Source organism: Lithobates pipiens, unplaced genomic scaffold (genome assembly GCF_037356315.1).
Source record: "Lithobates pipiens isolate NorthernLeopardFrog02 unplaced genomic scaffold, aLitPip1_a1.2 Scaffold_22, whole genome shotgun sequence".
In the NCBI taxonomy this organism is placed as follows: domain Eukaryota; kingdom Metazoa; phylum Chordata; class Amphibia; order Anura; family Ranidae; genus Lithobates; species Lithobates pipiens.
This window is the reverse complement of record NW_027507784.1, coordinates 253,304,333-253,329,395: the sequence shown is the minus strand read 5'-3', so window position 1 is coordinate 253,329,395 and position 25,063 is coordinate 253,304,333. Positions and strand designations below refer to the sequence as shown.

Genomic DNA, 25,063 nt, shown 5'->3' with positions numbered 1-25,063 from the left:
ACACTGGCATTGAAGGGGTTAACCAGTGGGTGGCAGTGTAGGGGTTAAGTGTTCCCAGGGGTGTGTTACTAACTGTGGGGGGGTTCGGCTTTCATTTAGTGAACACTGATCTCTGCTCCAATCACATGGAGCAGAGATCAGCGTCACTAGTTGCTAGGCAGAATGGAGAAATGCTGTTTACACGGCATTTCCTCCATTCAACCGTCCCGTGAGGCGATCGAGTCCGCGGGTCCCGCGACCGGACTCACGGGGGCCCCGACCAGCGCGGGAGCGCGCCGCTGGCGGCGCGCTCCCGATGGCAGGGCGGCATTGAAGATTGGACGTACATGTACGCCAATATGCCTGCCCGTGCCATTCTGTTGACGTACATCGTCGTGCGCTGGTCGGGAACCGGTTAAAATAAAGTGGTGGGCAGCTATATGGCAGATGAGGTTTAATATTGACAAATGTTAAATGATACACTTGGTTGTTACAAATTATGCATGTGAACTACTCACTAGAGGGAGATCCTTTGTGGGAATTGAAAATGGAAAATGATCTGGGGGTTCTAGTTCATCAGACTCAACAGCATGCAATGCCAAGCTACAGCAAGCACGGCTAGCAAACTATTATCCTGCATTAAAAGGGTATTTACTCAAGAGATTAACCACTTGGGATCCGCGCTATTGCAAAATGACGGCAATAGCGCGGACCCACATTTTCGGGACTACGTCTATTGACGTAGTCCCGGTTACGAGCGGCCTGCGCGCCCCCTGAGGGGCGCGCGCGGCGCGCTCTGTGATCGGCGAGTCCGTGAGACTCGCCTGATCACCGATCCGTGTAAGGGGTCGATCCCGACCCCTTATCACGTGATCAGCTGTCAGCCAATGACAGCTGATCATGTGATAAAACGGAGCCGGTAATCGGCTATTATTCCTCCTCGCGCTGACAGCGCGAGGAGAAAAAAAAAAAGCCGATCGCCGGCGGCCGTGTTCGGGACATCAGTCCCGATCACGGCCAGCATTTTAAAAGGACACCTGCCCCCTGCCAGTGCCCACCTGCCACCCGCAGTGCCATCCTGAAATAAAGTAAGTGCCCCCTGTCAGTGCCACCCAGCAGTGCCCATAGTGCCCACAGTGCCACCCAGCAGTGCCCACAGTGCCACCCAGCAGTGCCCACAGTGCCACCCAGCAGTGCCACCCACAGTGCCACCCAAAATCTGCCTCAGGTGCTGCACCCCAGTGCCGCCCATCAGTGCCCAGCAGTGCCGCCCATCAGTGCCCAGCAGTGCCGCCCATCAGTGCCCAGCAGTGCCACCTATCAGAGCCACCTATCAGTGCCACCTATCAGTGCCCATCAGTCCCATCTATCTGTGGTACCTATCAGTGCCCATCCGTGCCACCTATCCGTGCCACCCATCCGTGCCATCTTATCTGTGCCCATCTTTGCCCATCAGTGCCGCCTTATCTGTGCCCATCGGTGCCGCCTTATCTGTGCCTATTAGTGCCGCCTTAACTATGCCTATCAGTGCCCACCAGTGCAGCCCATCAGTGCCCACCAATGCAGCCCATCAGTGCCCACCAATGCAGCCCATCAGTGCCCACCAATGCAGCCTATCAGTGCCGCCTAATCAGCGCACTTCAATGAAGGAGAAAAATGACCCGTTTGCAAAATTTTATAACAAACTATTAAAACATGATTTTTTTTTTTTTTTTTTTTTTGCATCTTTTTTTGTTTGTTTAGCAAAAAATAAAACTCCGAGCTGTAACTAAATACCACCAAAAGAAAGCTCTATTTGTGGGAAAAAAATGATAAAAAATTCATTTGGGTACAGTGTTGTATGGCCGCGCAATTGTCACTCAAAGTGCATCAGCGCTGAAAGCTGAAAATTGGTCTGGGACTGAGGGGGGTTTAAGTGCCCAGTAAGCAAGTGGTTAAACTATAATTCTACTACGGTTCAATCACATCTGGAGTATTCCGTCCAGTTTTAGTCGCGCATCTTCAGGAAGGATGTCCTTTAAGTGGGGAAGAGGCGCATAAGATGGGATTTGATCGTTCTGTACCAATCTTTAACCACTTACGGACCGCCTCACGCCGATGTACGTCAGCAGAATGGCACGACTGGGCACAAGCACGTACCTGTACATTGCTCTTTAAGTGCCCAGCTGTGGGTTGGGAGCATGCCACCGGCGGTGCGCTCCTGACCCGGTCCTGTGCTCCGTGGCCGCGGGACCAGCTGACCCGATCACCGCTGGTGTCTCGCGATCTGGTCACAGAGCTGAAGATCGAGGAGAGGTCTGTGTAAGCAAACCTCTCCCCGTGCTTCCCTGTGTGGCTGTCACCGATCGTCTCTTCCCTTTTTATAGGGAAGGACAATCAGTGACGTCACATGCCAGGCCATGCCCCCCTACAATAAAAAAAAACACAACGTCATACATAACACCTACACTGCCCCCTAGTGGTTAACTCCTTCACTGCCAGTGTCATTTACAATAGCACTGATTGCTGTATAAATGATAATAGTTCCAAAAATGTCCGATGTGTCCACCATAATGTCGCATTCACAATAAAAAATCGCTGATCACCGCCATTACTAGTAAAAAAAAAAAAACATTAATAAAAATGCTATAAAGCTATCCCCTATTTTGTAAACGCTATAACTTTTGCGCAAACCAATCAATAATCTCTAATTGCGATTTATTTATTTTTTTATAATTTTTTTTTTTACCAAAAATATGTAGAAGAATACGTATCGGCCTAAACTGAGGGAAAAAAAATATTTTTTTTTTATATATATTTTTTGGGGATATTTATTATAGCAAAAAGTAAAAAATATTGCATTTCTTTTCAAAATTGTCGCTCTATTTTTGTTTATAGCACAAAAAATAAAAACCGCAAAGGTGATCATATACCACCAAAAGAAATCTTTATTTTTGGGGAAAAAAAGAGCGCCAATTTTGTTTGGGAACCACGTCACGCGACCGCGCAATTGTCAGTTAAAGCGAAACAGTGCCAAATCGCAAAAAAGGGGCTTGGTCCTTTGGCTGCAAATTAGTCCGGGGGTTAAGTGGTTAAAGGGTAACTCCACTTTCGTGGGGAAAAGATAGCAAATAAAGAAAATATAATATAGCGCATACAATTCTAACACAAGTCATATTGTAATTAAATGTTATTAAAAATTACCTTTCCTTTTCAATCTGCAGCTGCTGTAATTTTCTGAAAATGCAATGCATTGTGGGTACCTGGAGGTGTTCTGTACACAGAACACCCCCCAGAAACATAATTTTCTGCTTGTGTGATTGGCTCACCAATTTATTTCCCAAGAAGTCTGTACTAAGATGCAAGTCATATTTCAGGCATCCCGTACAACAAAAATGTAATTTATGGTGAGATACTCTAAATAGGAAATCACAACTAAAGGGACGCAGGCCCAGCAGCTGCAGCTGTTTGATAATTATGAAACCACTCCCATTAGATTCACTTTCCCACGTGGGCACAGTCAAACACACATGAATTTCTTCAGAATAACAAAAGTTAGGAATCTGCAACAAAGTTTATTAAAATCCTTGCTATGTACATAGATCTTCAGATGGTGGACTCTAGCATTGGGAGGAAACTATTTAATCTAAGGGCTCTAAAGAAGGCGTGACAACACAAGTTGGATAAGAAGGGGTTTATTCTTACCATAGGTTCATACTCATATGGGTCATACGATGTGTTTGCATGGGCATAGCAGCCCATTCATGTGACTGGGCTGCCGTACCTGTAGGAAACAGAAAAGGTCCCTGGCCCTTTTTTAACCTCCCCTGGCGGTATGATTATTTCAGATTTTAGGTGCTGAAAGCGGTAACATTATTTTGCATGGGAATATGCCGTTTTTTTATATTGTAGGCCTGTAATTCTTGTGCAGCGTACACACGACCGGACTTTTCGAGGGTCCAGGTCCGATGGACTTTCAGCGGAGTTCCAACGGACTTTACGAATGAACGGACTTGACCAAACACAATCACACCAAAGTCAGACGGATTCGAACGTGATGACGTACAACGAGACTAGAATAAGGAAGTTCATAGCCAGTAGCCAATAGCTGCCCTAGCGTCCGTTTTTGTCCATCGGACTAGCACACACACAAACAGATTTCTCGGTCCGGCGGACTTCCGATGGGAAAATTAAAAACATGTTCTATTTTTAAAGTCCGCCGGATTTTTGGCAAGCAAAGGTCCGATGGAGTCCACATACGATCGAATTGTCCGACTGACTCGCTCGGTCGGACCTTTGCTGTCAAAAAGTCCGGTCGTGTGTACGTGACATTAGAAATAACTCACTTAAATCTGTGCAAACAAGAGTCTAGTAGACATCCCAGGTATGATAAAGTTTGAAACACAAAATCATAAATTATAATATAATAAATAACTATAAATATAACAAATGATAATATAATAATAATAAAAAAAAAATTAAATCGTGTAATCAAATTAAAAATACTGAAATTTGCTCAGTTGCAGAATTGTCGCTGTCATTACTTTCAGTGTTTGACGATGATGAATTTCCCCACGAATCACTATCGCTCAATTCTGCAAGTGATTCTAATTTATTATCGCTGTTTTCTAGCTGGTCTAAAACCACTTTTGACGTAAACTGAAATTTTTTGGTTGCTATGGACAATCTCCAGTTTCCTGGCAGAAAGAATAGTATTTATAATATAAAACTGCATGCAGGACACTGGAAAAACCACTAGGGACAAAAGGGATGTGTAATTTGATACAGTACTGTAATCTGTAAGATTACAGTATACTGTATCTATACTGTGTTTTTTACTTTTTGAGTTTGGCGCCGAACTCCGTCCCCGTGTGTCGCAACGCTCGCAGGGAACGGAGCCTGGCACTGTGACAGAACGAGCAAGACACGGCGGCTCGCACATCAGTGGGGAGACATCCCAGGATCCAGGGGACAAGATAAGTAAACATCTACATGGATCCTGTGATGCGATCCCAAGTCTGGCTCGGGGTTACCGCTTTTTGGTACTGAAATCTTACCCCGAGCCAGAATCGGAAATACCACCAGGGAGGTTAAAGCGGAGGTCCACCCTAAAGTGGACCTTCCGCTCATCGGAACCCTCCCCCCCCTCCGGCGCCACAATTGGCACCTTTCAGGGGGAGGGGGGTGCAGGTACCTGTACAGTACAGGTATCTGCACCCACTTCCGGGATAGCTCTCTGCGGAAAGGGGCGTAGATTACGCCCCTTTCCGAAAGTCCCCCGCTGCCTGCTGGGAAACGCACAGATCCCAGAGGCAGCGGGTCAATCCTTATTGCGCAGCGCGACTCGCGCATGCGCAGTAGGGAACCAGGAAATTAAGCCGAAAGGCTCCACTTCCTGATTCCCATACCCAAGATGGCGGCGGCAGCACCCTAGGGACGATCGAGAGATCGGCTTCGGGTGCCGACATCGCGGGCGCTCTGGACAGGTAAGTGTCACTATTTTAAAAGTCAGCAGCTGCAGTATTTGTAGCTGCTGGCTTTAAAAAAAAAAAAACGCGGAGTCCCGGCGGACTCCCGCTTTAAGATCATAGCCACATTTTCTTTTCTTTTTTTCATGCTTTTTTCCTTCATTTTTGTTGGTGATCCTACCAGTAACACACTTCCTGTCCTAGTGGACTATCCCCCTCACTCTACTGTATCTTTAGAGGTCCAGCATAGTTGCCTTGGGACAGCAAGGGTTTTAGGATTACAGAACATCCCTTATCTTCATAACCTAGAAGGAGAGGGTGTAACATGCAACATAACTCTTCCAATTGTATATTTAACAGCTATAGGGCAAATAAGAAGTCTTGAGGGTTTACACGAACCTCAAAGAAAATGCACAAAAGGTTGTAGCAAAAATGTTTGGAACTTGCAGAAAGCCAACCGAAGTTGAGGTTTGGGCAATTTCTTAGAGCCAGAGCTACCTTTTAACATACAACATGTATTCATTAAACTGACTACACGCCTACGTTGTTTCCGGTTTTAGAATTTGTCGCCACTGTCTCAAGGCGATTCAGGCAAGTTGTGGCAGGTTTTAATGCGTTCGATGTCAGTGGGATAATTACAGTATGGTTAGGTCTTGTGTAAATGTGTGAGCAATATATCTAGTAACTACTTTAGTATTGATGAAGGACATCATGATTAGTTGCTAAGATTTGTATCACAGTTGTCATTGCTTTCTGAAATTACTGTTTGTTCATGCATAATTTTATATGGTACAGTGAATATGGTATAGTGCAAATCATCCTTTTACTAATTACATGCACATAAAAACATTGTATCAAAGCGGATAATGTCAGCTATGCCCAGTATATTTTAGCAAGACCTGTTCTTTTTGATTTCTTCCTACAATGGAAAATAATGGGGTATATTGTTGCATACAAATTTGAGCGCAGGACCTGCTCTGATCACACCCTTGGCTTTCCTTACATACAAGATGCAGCTACATAAAAGTATAAGGCTGGATTCACACCTATGCATTTTTAATGGAACACGTTCTGTAGTGCAAATCTGCAAAATGCAAAAAGCACTAAAAATGCATTGATGTGAATCCAGCCTAAGGGCTGAGGAGTTCTTCTCTTGCCATATGAACTACACCTTTTGTTCACTTAGGCCTGGATCACACCTATGCATTTTTTGTGCGTTTTTTATTTTTGCAGAAACGTACTACAGCCCATTTAACTATGGTTGTAGTTCACATCTGTGCATTTTATGGAAAGGGCCAGAGACTTTTTTTCTGTTTTTTGGTTCCATAGACTTTAATGGATTAAAAATGTATATTGAAAAAAGCAAAATGCACCTGGAATATGCAAACTGCAACCTGCATAGGTGTGAACCAGGCTTTAACGTGTAAATCCACCCTAACACTAAAATCCCTGCATCTCCAAGTCTAAGATCTAACACTAACCTATTTAGCCCTGTAAAGAAGAAATCGGAAAACATACCTTTTTTGAAGCCGATCTGATCTGAGCCCACACTGAGCTGTCAGCTGTGGCTTCGTTGTGGAGGCGGGTGCAGAGGACCCAGCCGACAACGGAAGCCCCATAGTAACTCCCCATTCATTTCACAGCCATTGTTGGCTGTGTCCTCTGCAGAGCTTCTGCCGCTGGAGATGTGATCGGCTTCAATAAAAGGTATGTATATCGATTTTTCTTCTGTACAGGGCTAGATAAGTTAGTGTTAGATGGTGGATAGTTAGAGTGGACTTACACTTTAAAGTAGAAAGCCATGTTTACTATGACTTTGAATAATTTTGGCCAAATGAAGGTTTATAACATGCCATGCAAAGCAGACACCTATGGGGAGATTTACTAAAACTGGAGCGTGCAAAATCTGGTGCAGCTCTGCATAGAAACCAACCAGCTTCCATTTTTTATTGTCAAAGCTTAATTGAACAAGATGAAGTTAGAAGCTGGCTATAACCACTAAGAACCCCACAGGCTAGTCCTTCGGGTGTTGTATAGATTTACCCACTTCCTGACCAGGCCATTTTTTGCGATACAGCACTGCGTCGCTTTAACTGACAATTGCGTGGTCATGCGATGTTGTACCCAAACAAAATTGTCGTCATTTTTTTCCCCACAAATGGAGCTTTCTTTTGGTGGTATTTGATCACCTCTGCGTATTTTTTATTTTTTGTGCTTTAAACAAAAAAAGCGACAATTTTGAAAAAAATATATATATTTTTTGCTATAATAAATAAAGTATATATTGATTGGATTGCGCAAAAGTTATAGCGTCTACAAAATAGGGGATATATTTATGACTTTTTATTTTTTTATTTTATTTTTTTTTACTACTACAATGGCAGTGATCAGCAAATTTTAGCAGGACTGCGACATTGCGGGGGACAATTGACATTCATACACCGATCTGAGCTAAAAAAATAGCCACTGATTACTGTATAAATGTCACTGGCGGGGAAAAGGTCAACAATAGGGGGCAATCAAGGGGTTAAGTTTGTCCTAGGGAGGTGTTTCTAACTGTGTGGGGAGTGGACTGACAGGCAGTAGAGAGAGATCGCTGTTCCTGATCACTAGGAACAACAGATCTCTCTCTTCCCTGATAGAACGGGAATTTGTCTGTTTACATTGTCAGAGCCCCGTTCTGGCTCTGAGGAGCGATTGCGGGTCATGGGCAGACATTGCGGCCACCGGCAACTCACATCGGCTTTGGCATTGCGCTGCGGGTGCCCCTATAGCTTTTAAAGCAGTCGCTGTACAGCTACAGCGATTCGCACAGGGGAGCCAACCTGCTGCCGTACGGCGGCTGGTTGGGTGGTAGTTAAGGGAACACCACGTCAAAATTGAAAGAAAAAAAATTGTGTAGGTTCCCCCCAAAATCCATACCAGACCCTTATCCGAGCATGCAGCCTGGCAGGTCAGGAAAGGGGTGGGGATGAGCGAGCTTTAGTGACGAGGGCCTTTTCCCGACAACCCTGTGCTGTGGTTGTCTGGGTCAGTGTGTGGGGTCTTATTGTAATCTGGAAGCCCCCTTTAATAAGGCCCCATGTGAATGGGTATGAGGCCCCTACCTATTCACCAAAAAAGAGTCAAAAAGTAAAAAACCACAAGAAACAGTTTTTGACAAATCCTTCATTAATAAAAAAAATAGTGTGCCTCGATGTAAATCCATCTTCAAACACGACACCTGCCGAACCCTTTCTTTTTATGGGCAAGGGACAGGGCCACCCAACTATGTCACCTGGTGGCACTGCCCCTTTCTGACATGTACATTATGGAATAGTGACAATGTTCTATATTTGCAATGCATGTATGTATTTTGCTTTTTTTTTTACTATGGAGTAACTCTGTAAATTATAGTTTAACCACTTCAACCCCGGAAGATTTTACACACCCCCCCCCCCCATAGAATGCATTAAGATAAAAAAAAACTTTTAATGACCAGAACACTTTTTACTGGGCACTGTGCTGCTTTAACTGGTAATTGCACAGCCATGCAATGCTGTACACAAACAAAATTAGCATCTTTTTTTTTTTTTTTATAAAAATGATATTTTTTACTTTGTTATATAAAAAAAGTTATGGTTAAAAAAAAAAATTCAATAAGCTTATATTCATTGGTTTGCGCAAAAGTTATAGCGTCTTCAAACTAGGGTACATTTTCTGGAATTTACGCAGCTTTTAGTTTGACTGCCTATCTTATTTTTTGAGGTGCTATAATGGCAGGGCAGTACCAACCCCTCCCCAAAATACCCCATTTTGGAACGTAGACACCCCAAGGAATTTTCTGAGGTATGTTGAGACCATTGAATATTTAATTTTTTGTCACAAGTGATTGTCTTTTTTTTTTTTTACACAAAGTTGTCACTGAAATGTTATATTGCAACCACATGCCATGGGCATATGTGGAATTGCACCCCAAAATACATTCTGCTGCTTCTCCTGAGTACGGAGATACCACACGTGTGAGACTTTTTGGAAGCCTAGCCGTGTACAGCAACCCGAAAACCAATCACCACCTCCAGGCTTTCTAAGGGTGTAAATTGTCGATTTCACTCCTCACTACCTATCATCACCCATTTTGGAAAGTAGACACCACAAGCTATTTGCTGAGAGGCATGTTGAATCCATGGAATTATTTAAACTTTGCCACAAGTTTTGGGGAAATTAAAAAATGTTAATTTTTTTTTCTAAACAAAGTTGGCACTAAATGATATATTGCTCACACATGCCATGTGGAATTACACCCCAAAATACATTCTGATGGGTTACCCCAAGGTATTTGCTAAGAGGCATGGTGAATATTTTTCAGTTCTCATTTGTTTTGGAAAATAAAGAAAGAAAAGGAAAATATTTTTTTTGTTCTTTTTTCAATTTTCAAAACTGTGACAAAAGGCAAGATCTGCAAAATACTCAACATGCCTCTATGCAAATAGCTTTGGGTGTCTAATTTCCGAAAAGGGGTCATTTAGGGGGTGTTTGTGCTATTTTGGCATTTCATGGCCTCCGAAACTGTGATAGGCAGTGAGGAGTAAAATCAACAATTTACGCCTTTAGAAATCCTAACATTAGAAATTTATGCCACACATCACCCACTCTTCTAACCACTTGAACCAAGTCCTTGAACAAAGACACTTTGTGTTTACATTAAAAAAAAAAAATGTTTTAGAAAATTACTTTGAACCCCCAAACATATATTTTTTTTTTAAAACCCTACAGATTAAAATGGTGGGCGTTTCAAATTTTTTTTTCACACAATATTTGCGCTTTTGTGTTTTTCCAAACACAATTTTTGGGGAAAAAACACTTTTTCTGGAATTTTAATGCACAAAAACACACTACATTGCCCAAATGTTTAGGGGAAAAAAGAGGATTTTATCCTGAGTACATAGATACCAAACACAACATGCTTTAAAATTACGCACACCTGTGCAGCGGCAACATACTACATACATTTTTACAAGCATTTACAGGTTACCACTTTAGATTTACAGAAGAGGTATACTGCCCTCGATCTGACGTTCACGGTGATCCCTCACATGCATGGTGCAATTGCTGTTTACATACTGATGCTTGCGTTCACCTTTGAGCACGTGGGGACGGGGGTACTTTAAAAAAGAAAAAAAAAGTTTTTTTATTTTGCCATATTATATTTATACTGTCCCCTTCTTCCTTCTTCTTCTTCTTCTTTCTCCTTCTTCTTCCTTCTTCCTTCTTCCTTCTTTCTTCTTCCTTCTTATTCTTTCTTCTACTTTCTTTTTTTTTTTTTTTTCTTGTCACAGAATATAAATATCCCCTATGATAGCAAGAGTTGGAGACAGGTACTCCTTCTTCCGTTTTTAATTTTTTTTATTTTTATTTGGGGTCTATTAGACTCTAGATCTCTCCTCTGCCCTTAAAGCATCTGTTTACATTAGATTAGGCAGAAGAGGCTTTTCTTTCACCAGAACCGATCAGCAGGTGCAGGCCAGAAATCACTAGCCTGGACCTGTAAATTGATCGGCATGCCCCCTACCTGTGGGTACGAGCGATGTGCGGTTACGTCGGTTTGGGCAGCCGAGCCGCCTTACCACAGTATATCTGAGGAAGGTGGTCGGGAAGTGGTTAAAAACAGATCATTTAAAGAGGAAGTAAACCGTGATGGATTTTACTTCCTTTGCCCCTGCAAAGTAAAAGCATAATGTGCTAGCATGCATCACATACTAGCACATTATATGACACATCTGCGAACGAAGCTCGCTGCAGGCCGCATCCATGTTCGCCTGTCTTCTCTCCGGGGCCACGGACTCCAGCTCTGTGACTGACCGGAGCCATGTGACAGCACTGTCTTGCGAAGAAACATAACAGGGCCGATTCTTGACAATGCATGCGCCGATGACCTCATCGGCGCAAAACACAGTAAGTATCTCCTAAACGGCGCGTGTTTAGGAGATATTTACAGTACCTAGAATAATGCTTACCTATAGGTACAACTTCCACAGAGAGGTTTACAACCTCTTTAACCACTTCCCAACCGGCGCACGTCGATGTACGTCGGCAGAATGGCACAGGCAGGCAAACTGGCGTACAAGTGCGTCCATTCGAAATTGCCGACATGCCATCGCGTGCACGTCAGTCGGGATCCCCATGAGTCTGGTCGCGGGTCCCACGGACTCGATCACTGCAGGGATACCCGCGATCGTCTCACGGGGAGGCCGAACAGGGAGATGCAGAAGTAAACAGCATCTCCATGTTCTGCCTAACAACAAGTGACACTGATCTCTGCTCCCTGTGATTGGAGCAGAGATCAGTGTTCACTAACACACAGCCACGCCCCCCATAGTTAGTAACACGCCCCTAGGACACACTTGACCCCTACACTGCCACCCCCTGGTTAACCCCTTCACTGCCAGTGTCATTTACACAGTAATCAATGCATTTGTATAGCACTGATTGCTGTATAAATGGCAATGGTCCCAAAAATGTGTAAAAATGGGGGATATTTATTATAGCAAAAAGTTAAAAATAATGCTTTTTTTTTTTTCCACCCAAAATTGTCGCTCTTCTTTTGTTTATAGCGCAAAAAAATAAAAAACAGGGGTGATCAAATACCACCAAAAGAAAGCTCTATTTGTGGGAAAAAAAAGGACATTCAGTCAGTTTTGTCAGTTAAAGCACCGCAGTGCCGAATCGCAAAAAGTGGTCTGGTCTTGCGTCAGCAAAATGGTCTGGTCTGAAAGTGGTTAAACATACTCTTCTGTTCTGTGATAAATACATCATAATTGACTTTACTAAAATAGTAGTTTCCATTTTAGTCTGTCAAATACCCAATCGGGTTCAGGCTAGCTTTAAAGAAGAAACGTTTTCTCTGAACCGGATTCACTGTTTTAACATAAACCCAGTGTAGAATGAATATTACTTTAGCAATTGAACCACAATATGCAAAGCCCTCTTTTCTGCCTAGTTTATTGGGTTGAGCTACTTTAGTTCATACATTACCATGTACATTTGAATTTGCTTTTAAGTAGAAAAAATGTCTTCCTCACATGGGCAGCCATAATGTGGTAAAACAGGAGGTTGATTCCCTTCCCTTTTTGTGTTCGTGTCCTCTAACCACCCACCTACAATTTGACATTGTGGCTGCTCAGATCTGTTTATTGTGGCTGTGGCAATTTAACCTTTTGGCATATCATGTTTGACACACCGCAATTGTGTAATAAATATATGTGGTAGTTCAGTGTGAAATCCCTGTTGGGATGGAAAACAAATCCTCCCAGGGATTGAAAATCGGGCAGCGATATCGCCTCTTGAATGCCTGTAAAACGGGTGTACTCCACCACAGATTGCTTTTCAAAGGAGCAGTAGAGCCGCCTGACAGCTGTGTGAATGAGCCCTGGTGCTTCTGTGTGTTTCCTTTTGTCATAATACATTTTTATTTTAATTGCAACAAACAAACCCTTGGTGTAATTGGCACCAAATATCTGGTTTTGATGCCCTTGCGTATATATTCTAACATTAACATTGTTCTCATTGTTTGTTTGAATTGTTACACATTACTTAAACAATCCTAATTATTGATTTCTGTGTACTTCTAAGTTGAGCACCAGGCAAATAAATACGCAGTTCAAATACATGTATTGGTATTGTTTTTCTTGTTATCTTTTCATAGCTGCCAGACAGCACATCCGGGCTTGGGACCTCATTTGTAGATTCCAGTAGGGCCTAGCGACACAGATTAGATTGGACCGCAAAGGGGTAAAAAACACATTAATGGGTTATTCCTATGCTCTCTGCTTCTGAGCAATATATTCAATGCCAGCTTGTGTGCACACCTCAGAGCCTAAATGGATCTTTGTGCTTCCCCCCGCCTGTCGTGAGTGGAGTGCCGCTATGCAGGAGATTACAGGAGGCGGATATAAAGCTGGCCATACACTAGAGCTGCGCGATTCTGGCTAAAATGAGAATCACAATTTTTTTTGCTTAGAAGATAGATCATGAGTCTCTCTCGATTCTCGTGGCGTAACATCATCTTTCACATTAAAACAAAAATAATTGGGCTAACTTTCCGGTTTCGTTTTTTTTTTTTTTTTTTTTATTCATTCATTGAAGTGAATTTTTTCCCCAAAAAAATGCATTTGAAAGACCTCTGGGCAAATACAGTGTGACATAAAATATTGCAGCAATTGCCATTTTATTCCCTAGGGTCTCTGCTAAAATATATATAATGTTTGGGGATTCCAGGTAATTTTCTAGCAAACAATATTGATTTTAACTTAAGAAGGAAGTGTCAGAAAAAGATTTAGATTTTAAGTGGTTAAACTTCCTGCGTTTACATGATGTTGAAAACTTGGCAGTCTTCCCAGATTATTTATTTACACAGAAGTTCTATCCATTTGATCTAAGAAGGAAGCTTAGTTACAATGTTGCAAGTAAAAAAAACTTGGCAGACTGCCCAGATGTTTTCTTTTGACAGCTGAGTGAGCAGATAGTTTCTCCACTTGTTTATATGAAAGAATTGGCAACCTCTGCAGGAGAGATGTCAGAGGGGCTCAATCGAGATCACAGTTTCTGGCTGTCAGAATGCAATAACCGCAGTGGAAGATTTGTCTATCCATGCTGTTTCTTTGTTCTTTTTGTGAGTACTCCATTTGTTTTTCATTAAACAGTTGGAAAAATACTTCACTATGTGGCTCTCCTTCCTTTTTATATATGTGAGACCTCGTTTTTAGTGTACAGTATCCTGCTGAGAGAAACCATCCGTCCCTCTGTGAAAGTTTTAAAGTTTATTTAATACCTTCTATACTATGAGGTGTTGGGCGCTGGTAAGCGATTTTATGTGGTGGTGGCTGGAGCACTGAAATTGGTGAAAGTGGTTGTTCATGCTGAACTTCATAAATGGATGCACTCCTGGATATTATTTTGGGACCTTTGTTGTGGACTTATTTTTCACATTTTCTATTTGTTTACATTAACATTTTGGGTGTATATAACAGCGCAAAACACTGTTTATACTGGATGTAGTATTCATGCTGTTTATTGTGAATGGAGGAAGCCATTCGATTATTTCGTTTTTTTTTTTCATTCAGCCCTCAGCCTCACTGGCTCAACAAAAAAATGAAGCCATGTATGGCCAGCTTAAGATTTTCACTAATTGCCTTCAATAAATACTTTTATTGTCCATTTTTAATGAGTCGCATTTAAGATGAACAATATAATTTATAAGTGTATCTGCACTTACATTTTTCTCATAGTCCCACAAGCACGTGTTAAGTCCACATAATGCAGCCTCCTGTGATGGTGTACAGTTGGCTACATCCAGTGCTGCTCATTTCTTTTTTGGACTGACAGCACTGACACTCTCTTGCTGAAACCTGCTAAGTCCTGCAGTGTCTGGGAGAGGGAGTGTGTGAGACACAAATGAAGAAGGATTTGTCTCAGTCTGAGAAATTTAAGGTGGTTTTAAAGCCTGAAGGTTTTTTTTTTTACCTTGATGCATTGTCTGCATTAAGGTAAAAAGCCTTTGGTATGCAGCTTAACCCCCAACACCCCCCCCCCCCCCAATAGTTCCCTAAGCCCAATTCCCATCCAGTGATGTGCACAAGAGCAGAGTGTCTCTTGACCGTCTCGCTCCTTATTGGCTCTTGCTGTTGTCAATTGCAGTTAGTGAGGAGGGAGTGAGCCCTATGTGTCTTATGAACACATGGAGCCGGCTTGCTAGCGAGCACGCACGAGTGGCCCCATAGCAAGCAGCTTGCTCTGGGGGAACTTGGCAGGGGGAAGGGGCCAGGAATGTCAGCAGGGGACCCTGGAAGAGGAGGACCAGAGCGACTCTGTGCAAAACCATTGCATAGAGCAGGTTAGTATGATATGTTTGTTATTTAAAAAAAAAAACATAAATAAGCCTTTGCAATCGCCTTTTTAAAGAGAGATGTTTTTTGTTTTTTGTGTTTGTTTGTTTTTTTTATTTTTATTTTTATGGTTAGGCTTGTGTATCACATAGAACAGGATTTGGGGGGACTTGTTTAGACGGTCATATAGGTGTCTTTACTAGTGCTTTGATGTAAACTGATGCTATACCTTTTATCATATGTATAGTATTATTGTACCAGTAACGGTTTTAGTGTAATAGTACAGTTTTAGAATGACGATCATTTTTTCTTTTTACAGATGTTTTTGTCTTGGAAGGCGATGTGGTAGCACCTAACCAATTCTTACATGAACTGCCAAGTTACCAGTCTTTGGTTAGAAGAAGGCCTTCAAATTATGGAACCATGGATTCTCATAGAAGTAGTCGCAACATGAAACGCTCATTGTCACGAGAGCCTAGTCGTTTGGAATCCATTGAAAATGATTTTAGTATTCCTTTGCGAGAGCACCCCATCAGCATTGAGGAAAAAAAGAAATTGCGGTAATATATTTACCTTTTTATTATGGGCTTGGGTTATGGAAAACATCCTCCTCCTCCTCCTCCTCCCTCCTCCCTCCTCCTCCATAGATGGTAATACTAGATTTTCTTGGTTCTTGAGAACAATGGTGGCACCGACACCCAGCGATTGTTTATAGTGCTCTGTGGACTGTAATCCTGCTGTATCTGTATGTTCTAACTGCCATGTCTGATTTCACTATTGGGAGCACTGGAGGTAATAAAATGACTGTTCTCATTAGAGCTGCAACTAACGATTAATTTGTCTGTCGACTAAGCTATCGATTATTTTTTCGATTAGTCAACGACTATCCGATTATTTTTTTTATTTTTTAATGAATCTAGTGGTTTTTTTTTTTGATTAGCTAATTAATCCTTTGGATAACCTTGAGAGTATTGCATTGCAGAGTATTGTATTGGCGGGCAGAGGTATTGCATTGGCTGGCAGAGTATTGGCTGGCAGAGTATTGGCGGGCAGAGTATTGGCGGGCAGAGTATTGGCGGGCAGAGTATTGGCTGGCAGAGTATTGGCGGGCAGAGTATTGGCGGGCAGAGTATTGGCGGGCAGAGTATTGGCGGGCAGAGTATTGGCGGGCAGAGTATTGGCGGGCAGAGTATTGGCGGGCAGAGTATTGGCGGGCAGAGTATTGGCGGGCAGAGTATTGGCGGGCAGAGTATTGGCGGGCAGAGTATTGGCGGGCAGAGTATTGTATTGTATTGGCGGGCAGAGTATTGTATTGTATTGGCGGGCAGAGTATTGTATTGTATTGGCGGGCAGAGTATTGTATTGTATTGGCGGGCAGAGTATTGTACTGTATTGGCGGGCAGAATATGGGTGGGCAGAGTATTGTACTGTATTGGTGGGCAGAGTATTGTACTGTATTGGTGGGCAGAGTATTGGCGGGCAGAGTATTGTACTGTATTGGCGGGCAGAGTATTGTACTGTATTGGCGGGCAGAGTATTGTATTGTACTGTATTGGCGGGCAGAGTATTGTATTGTACTGTATTGGCGGGCAGAGTATTGTACTGTATTGGCGGGCAGAGTATTGTATTGTACTGTATTGGCAGGCAGAGTATTGTATTGTACTGTATTGGCGGGCACAGTATTGTATTGTACTGTATTGGCGGGCAGAGTATTGTATTGTACTGTATTGGCGGGCACAGTATTGTATTGTACTGTATTGGCGGGCACAGTATTGTATTGTTTTGCAGCAGAGTATTGCATTGCAGCGCAGAATATTGCATTGCAGAGGCTGACAGAGTATCGAGCTGGCAGAATATTGGCTGGGTATGGAGGGATGGCTGCTTCCATCCGACCTCTACCCTCCACTGCATAGATCAGTACAGAGAGGGGAGAGAGAAACCGGCGTCATGTCATGATGCCGGTTTGTTTACAAGTGATCGCTCTGTCGGAGCGATCACATTGTAAACGCCTCGGTGTAGAAAGACACCTAAGGCCGAGACCGCGGAGCGCTCCGCGGATCACGGCATGTGCGCTCGGATCACGGATCGGTGACGATCCGTTGCACCCCTAGGGACGGCGGCAAGGAGGGGGAGAAGAGAGGGGGACGGCGGGGGAGAAGAGAGGGGGACGGCGGCACGGAGGGCAGCGCTAGATACTAAGCACTGCCACCACTGTGACTCATCGACGCCCAGAACGCACGTCGACTTATTTACTTAGTCGACGTAGTCGATTACGTCGACGCTTCGTGGCAGCTCTAGTTCTAATGTTTGGTAGAATGTTCACAGCCATAAAAAAAAATTTTACATGCTCAATTTATAACATTAGATCAAAGTTTCCAAGGGCTGCTCTCCAACTGGGAGGGAATATTGTCTTCAAAGATCAAAAATGTACTACATTTTTTTTTTACCAAAATATACAATTAAAGATAGAAAGTGTAAACTATCATGTGTATAGATTATGTTTACAAGATATTCCATAGCTGAAAGAGCCATATCTCAATAGGTGTAGGTTGAAGAGCCAATGGCTTGAATAGTAAGGCTGGAAGGTCTACATGAATGAATCTGAATCAAACAGCCTCATTAGAAGTCAAGATATTGCTGGTCAACAGGAAAGTATTTTATCAGTACAATAATCTATAAAGGAGGAGACTAAAGCAGATTCGCCGCAGGCATAACGTCCATGTAAGGGTATGTCACATTTACTGACTTTTTATGGTAGAGGAAAAATAAAAGGCCTCTAATGTAGGCACCAAACCTTACGATTAAGGAAAAGGAGAAAGGGGGGAAAAGAGTGGGTAGTGAACACTGCACAAAAGAAAGGGAGGGAGAGGGAGTCCTCCATCCCTGGGACCACAGAACCCATATTCCTATTTAGAAACTCAGAAATCAAAGCTTCAACAGTCTGATCAGGTTGATCCTTGGGGTCCACATTTTGAAAAAGAAATTGTGTTTTATCCTTCGAGATATCTGTAAATTTTTCATTAATCATAGTATCATTCCGACGGGTTTTAACCTGAAAATTCAATGAAGGGGATTTCCAGGAGTGAACAATGGATTGGTGCATTGAAATAATTTCACTGGTTTGCAATGCATAGCTTTATTTTGTTTAGTCAACAAGGCCTCAACTGTATCCTTATGCAGATTCAATTTGAGAACCATATGTATTAAACAGTATACTCCAAATCCAAAGCCTCTGTGCTTTAGGGCATGACAGAAATGAGAATGTTTGTTTCAAATTGACTGTATACGTACACACTTCGAAATATATTCACATGGGCAACAAATTTAAATGGCTAAAAGTAAAACCTATGTGGCTCATGTCCAAAGTTAAAAATTACATTAACGTGGTTGTTAAGCCACTGTCTCATCTTTCTATCATCCCCTCTGTCAGATAAAAAGCTGTATCCTAGTGCCTGTGCTTTATAAAAAAAAAAAAGCCGATTTTTTTTTTTTTTTTTTGTTTTTTTTTTTTTTACCTGTTTTCACAGCATCTCTCCCTGCTGACGTCAGCCGAGGAGGAGAGAGCCTGGAGTCATGGGATCGCTGGGAGATGCTGTTAAAACTGCTTTTTAAGAAGAAAAAAAATGTATCCAGCACAGGCATTAGGTTACAGCTTTTTATTTGACAGAAAGGATGATATAAAGATGAGATTGTTTTGATGCAGCAGGTAGAGGAGCAGAGCAACGCTACTGAGAGATGACAGACAGGGAGGAGGAGGACAGAGGGAGACAGGAGAGAGCTGCGGATGATGGAGGCACGTACGCTGACCACAGTGTCAGGCTCAGCAGCCCTAATATATTGTGGTCAGTGTACAGAGGGGAGGGTAGAACCAGACAGAATCAGAGAGGTATTTCAGATGATACAGGGGGCCAAATGACACGGCACAAGCACTGTGCTGTATAACATGCTTTAAAGGAGCAGGATCCATTCTTTTTTTTGGGGGGTTAACAAATGCTTTTAGAATAAGAAAATTGCAAATGGAGCAATGTTTTGACTGTATTCACTACAAAGTACAAACTTTTTAAATTTGGCACTAAAATTCAACCACTTAGAGCTCAGTCTCAGCTCTGTTACCCCACCACTGGTCGCACGCTTTAACACCACTTCCACCTGGAGTCCTTATATGGTATTCAGGCACTTCCTTCTGCCCCTTCATTATATGTATTAGTTGTAGGAAGCTGTACACTTGTGTCAAGGCACATGTTCTCTTTCCATACACGCTTGCCCTATCTCCACACTCTACTCAGTGAATACCCCACAGGGGAAAATCCTCGCTTGTAGTGATGTAGAAACCAGATAAAAGAAAGCTATTTCTAAATGACAGGCTAAGACTCATTCTGCCGATGGCCTGCAAAATGCTAAACTTTAGAGCAGTGTTTCTCAACTCCAGTCCTCAAGGCGCCCCAACAGGTCATGTTTTCAGGATTTCCCTCAGATGAAACTGATGTGGTAATTACTAAGGGTCCTTTCACACGGGGCGGATCAGTTCTGATCCGCCCCGTGGATATCCGTTTGCTCAGCGGGGATCACTCCGCCGATCCCCGCTGAGCAGGGAGGTGACAGCTCCGTCTCTGCACACTGCGCAGGGACGGACCTGTCACAGCGCCGCTCTCCCCTATGGGAGATCGGATGACGACGGACCGCAGTGCCCGTCGTCATCCGATCCGATCCACAGACGGATGGAAAAATAGCTTTTTCCTCCGTTACACTTTTTCGGATCGGAGCGGGTCGGATGTCAGCGGACATGTCACCGCTGACATCCGAAGCTCCATAGAGCTCTATGGAGCACCCGTTCAGGTCCGCCTGAAAAACTGACAGGCGGGCCTGAACGGGACGTCAGTGTGAAAGGACCCTTAGGCAGTGAAACTGATCAAATCACCTGTGCAAAATAATGGAAAGTCTGAAAACATGACCTGTTGGGGCGCCTTGAGAACTGGAGTTGAAAAACACTGCTGGTGGTGCATCCCTTGCCCTGGAGTTTGAACATCAGTCTCCGCATTCAATGTTGGCTGTATTTCAGGCATGCAACAAGTGGCCTACTTGACAAAATCAGAAATGTCACAATTCTTAAACTTGGGCAGGCCATAGACATCCACACAGACCGCGCTGACAGGGTTCCTGCTGAACCGGCTGGGATTCAGTCTATGGCTGGCCTTACAGCTTTAATTCAGTCGTCTTTTGTCTAGCACTCAGAAATGCCCTGTCTGTTTCTCAACTGGATTTGGACCCAGATATGCCAGTCCTAGAGGACACCGAGTCAGTCAGAGTAATGAAGAGGATGTTGTGGCAGTGTTGGAGGAAGCTGCAGAAGATTTCTCTCCCACACATTGTGGTTGATTTACTACAGGCAAAAGATCTGTGCACTTTGCAAAGTGCAGTTGCTCTAGAGTAGAGGTCGACCGATATGGGTTTTTCTCTGGCCGATGCCGATATTTAGAAATCATGGCGGCCGATGGCCGATATATGATGCCTATTTTTTTTTTTTTTGGGCCGATATGTTAGGCCGATTTTATTTTTTATTTTTTTTATTTTCCTTTTTTTTTTATTTTTTATCCCCGATCATCTCATAAAATCTAACAGACACCTTTCCCACTGGGGCGTTTTTTCAGGTGCTTTTGGGCTAAAAATAGCACCTGTAAAGTGCCTGCAAAATGGCTCCCCTGCAGTCTGTGTGAAAGACAGAGTGCTTTCACACTGAGGCGATGCGCTGGCAGGATGTTAAAAAGAAGTCCTGCAAGCAGCACGTTTGGAGTGGTGTATACCGCTCCTCCACCACTCCTGCCCATTGATATGAATGGGCACCACTGCCGAAAAAGCATGCAATGCGATTTGGCAGCGGTGCTTCACGGGCGCATTTAACCTCTTCCTCTGCCGCTAGCTGGGTTATATGCGCCCCACTAGCAGCCGAATAGCACCGCTAAAATGATGGTAACGTGCCGCTAAAACTAGCAGCATTTTACCATCAACGCCTGCACGCTCCAGTGTGAAAGCAGCCTTCATAAGTGATACAGAAAATTTCTTACATTTAAACATTTATTAAACAAAACAAACCTCCAATCAGTTTACTTGTATGTATGATTTAGATAAAAAAACAAAAAAAAACTATATATTACATAAAAACAGGTAGTCAAAACTTTTGGATGAAAAAAAATGGGCTAACTTTACTGTTTTATATATCTATTTATTTTTTTTTTTTTAAATCCATTAGTGTATTTTTTTTCCACAAAAAATTGCATTTGAAAGACCTCTGCGCAAATGCCGTGTGACATAAAATATTGCAACAACCGCTATTTTATTCCCTAGGATCTCTGCTAATAAATATATATAATTTTTGGGGGGTCTAAGTGATTTTCTGGCAGAAAATACAGAATTTTTACTTGTAAGCAACAAGTGTCAGAAAAGATTGTCTTTAAATGGTTAACCACTTGACCACTGGGCACTTAAACACCCTTAATAACCAGACCAATTTTCAGCTTTTGGTGCTCTCAAATTTTGAATGACAATTACTCAGTCATGCAACACTGGACCTATATGAAATTTTTGTCCTTTTTTCACACAAATAGAGCTTTCTTTTGGTGGTATTTAATCACCTCTCAGTTTTTTATTTTTTGTGCTATAAAAGAAAAAAGACCGAAAATTCGGCGAAAAAATGAATTTTTCTTCGTTTCTGTTATAAAATTTAGCAGATTAGTAATTTTTTCTTCATAAATTTTGGCCAAAATTTATACTACTACATATCTTTGGTAAAAATAAGTACAAATTGGTGGATATTATTTGGTCTTTGTGAAAGTTAGAGTCCACAAGCTATGGTGCCAATATCTGAAAATTGATCACACCTGAAGGACTGACGGCCTATTTCAATTCTTGAGACCCTAACATGCCAGAAATGTACAAATACCCCCCAAATGACCCCTTTTTGGAAAGACGACATTCCAATGTATTTAGTAAGAGGCATGATGAGTTTTTTGAAGTTGTCATTTTTTCCCACAATTCTTCACAATTCAACTTTTTTTTTTTTTCCACAAAATTGTCATATTATCAGGTTATTTCTCACACACAGCATATGCATACCACAAATTACACCCCAAAACACATTCTGCTATTACTCCCGAGTACGGCGATACCACATGTGTGAGACTTTTACACAGTGTGGCCACATACAGAGGTCCAACATGCAGGGAGCGCCATCAGGCGTTCTGGAGCACCCAGGACAATTCTGACATTTCTCTCCTACATGTAAAAATCATCATTTATTTGCTAGAAAATTACAGAGAACCCCAAAACATTATATATATATATATATATTTTTTTTAGCAAAGACCCTGGAGAATACAATGGTGGTCGTTGCAAATCTTTATCTCACACGGTATTTGCGCAGCAATTTTTCTAACACGTTTTTTTTGGGGAAAAAACAGTTTTGTGCTTAAAAAAAACAAAAAAAAAACAGTAAAGTTAGCCCAATTTTTGCATAAAGTGAAAGATGAAGTTATGCTGAGTAAATAGATATCGAACATGTCACTCTTCAAAATTGCACATGCCCGTGGAATGGCGCCAAACGTCGCTACTTAAAAAATCCCCATAGGCGCCACTTTAAATTTTTTTTACTGGTTACATGTTTTGAGTTGCAGAGGAGGTCTAGGGCTAGAATTATTGCTCTCGCTCTAACGTTCGCGGCGATACCTCACATGTGTGGTTTGAACACAGTTTTCATATGTGGGCGGGGCTTACGTATGCGTTCGCTTCTGCATGCGAGCACATGGGGACAGGGGCACTTGAAATTTTTTGTTTTTTATTGTTCATTTTACTTTATTTATTTTAGTTTGACATTTTTTTTCCCCAAAAATAAATTTTTGATCACTTTTATTCCTATTATAAGGAATGTAAACATCCCTTGTAATAGGAATATGGGGTGACAGGTCCTCCTTTACAGTGAAATCTGGGGGTCAATATGACCCCACATCTCACCTCTAGGCTGGGAAGCCTGAAATTAAAAAAAAAAAGATTCTGGCTTTGATCGTACTGGCGAGTTGGTAGAAGTCTATGGCTGGGTATTGCAGGGTATCACCAAGTATGGCTGGGTATGGCAATTTATGGCGGGGTATTGGCGGGGTATTGGGGGGTATTGCAGAGTAATGGCAGGGTACTGCAGAGTAATGGCAGGGTACTGCAGAGTAATGGCAGGGTATTGCAGAGTATTGGGGGGTTAAATTCGGTGAGCAGCGATGTGGGCACTGCAGATGCAGCCCACATCGCTGCTGACACCGATCTCTTCCCCTCCACTGTACCGATCGGTACAGAGAGGGGGAGGGAGGAACCGGCGTCATAACATGACGCCGGTTTGTTTACAAGTGATCACTCCGTCATTTGACGGAGTGATCACGTGGTAAACGGCCACGACGAGCGGGCGTTTACCGTGATCCGTGATGCGCCGGGTCCACTGGACCCGGCGGTCACAGGTGATCTCGTGTGCGCGCCCCAGGGGGCACGGGAGAGCAGAATTCTGGGAGGCCGTTAATTAACGGCCTCTCAGAGTTAAACAACCGCCCTGAAGCCGTTAATCGGCAATGGGCGGTTAAGTGGTTAAACTGAGAACTCTACACACTGAGTTGAGTTCATTCATTCAAGTGTAAACATTGTATCTCTTTACTCTTTTCTTGGCAGACTGCCCAGAGAGGAGGAAAGTTGCTTCTATGAAGACCCAGGCAACTTGCACTGACTTCTATTACAGAAGTAATTTGCAAGTCGCGCTGTAGTTCTAAATCGGCCTTTTTATCAGCACAATCGGCCAATGCTGATTAATTAAAAAACTGCAAATATTGGTCGACCTCTACTCTAGAGCTTAGTAAATGAGCAGAAGCTCTGCTGACTTCCATCATCCAATCATGTGCAAGCAAAAATTCAGGTTTTTTTTTTCTTGCATGTGATCGGGTATTCTTTGCAAAGTGCAGACTTTCCTCGTTTTACTAAGCTCTGGAGCAACGTATTTTGCAAAGTGCACAGTCTATTTGCCTTTAGTAAATCAACCTATATGTGACTATATTGAAGAGGGAGCTTCATGCAATATGTTTGCTAATGTTGAAAAGTTTATTGCCTCTGTCTGCAAAAGGCTTGTCACAGTGCTGACTTTCCTCCATCTTGTATGCCCCCTCGGTCACAGAGACCTATGCAAACTTCCAAAACATTCCCTGTTCGCTAACAGATAACGTGCGTGGTCTGACAATTGGGTCACTTCTGAAAGTCTTTGCTAAACTCCTACCCCAAGGAAAAATAGTTTGTAAAAATGGCTATTCTTATGGTAGACCCTGCTGTCTCTGTCCTAAACAAACAACTCACTACCTACTGAAGTTCTTTCTTTCAACCTGCCAAGTCCAGTCATTTAACTAGCTTTTCCTGTTATTTCCGAGTTTCAAACTGCAGCTAATTGGAATAGGACAATGCATGACTTAACCCTGTTTTTCAGGATTGTGCGATTCCAGAACAATTACAACGACTGCCTTCAGTGTAGGTGCCCTGGGGCACATCATTAGAGAGATATCCAGAATAGCTCTAATCTTTATTGCAGAAGAAGCCGCTTGTAAAATATGACTCGCATATACCCTTTCAAAAAAGAAAAATGTCTGTTTGGTAGGGCACTTGGCCAATTCAACAGGTCATAGGTGAGAAAGTTTTGCTTCCTCAGAAGAAGGTGACACAACCTCCCTCCACAGGAGCTCCTAGATCCTCTAAATGCAGAGC

General features: G+C 42.7%; 1 protein-coding gene across 3 annotated transcripts in view; it reads left to right on the top strand.

Annotated features, from left to right (window-relative positions):
* TMC7 (transmembrane channel like 7) overlaps window positions 1–25,063 on the top strand; it is a 149,289-nt gene that overhangs the window by 53,458 nt on the left and 70,768 nt on the right. For all 3 annotated transcript variants that reach the window (XM_077448950.1, XM_077448951.1, XM_077448952.1), the window contains exon 2: window positions 15,609–15,849. In XM_077448950.1, the coding sequence (XP_077305076.1) occupies window positions 15,609–15,849 (241 nt within the window). The remainder of the gene's footprint in view (window positions 1–15,608; window positions 15,850–25,063) is intronic.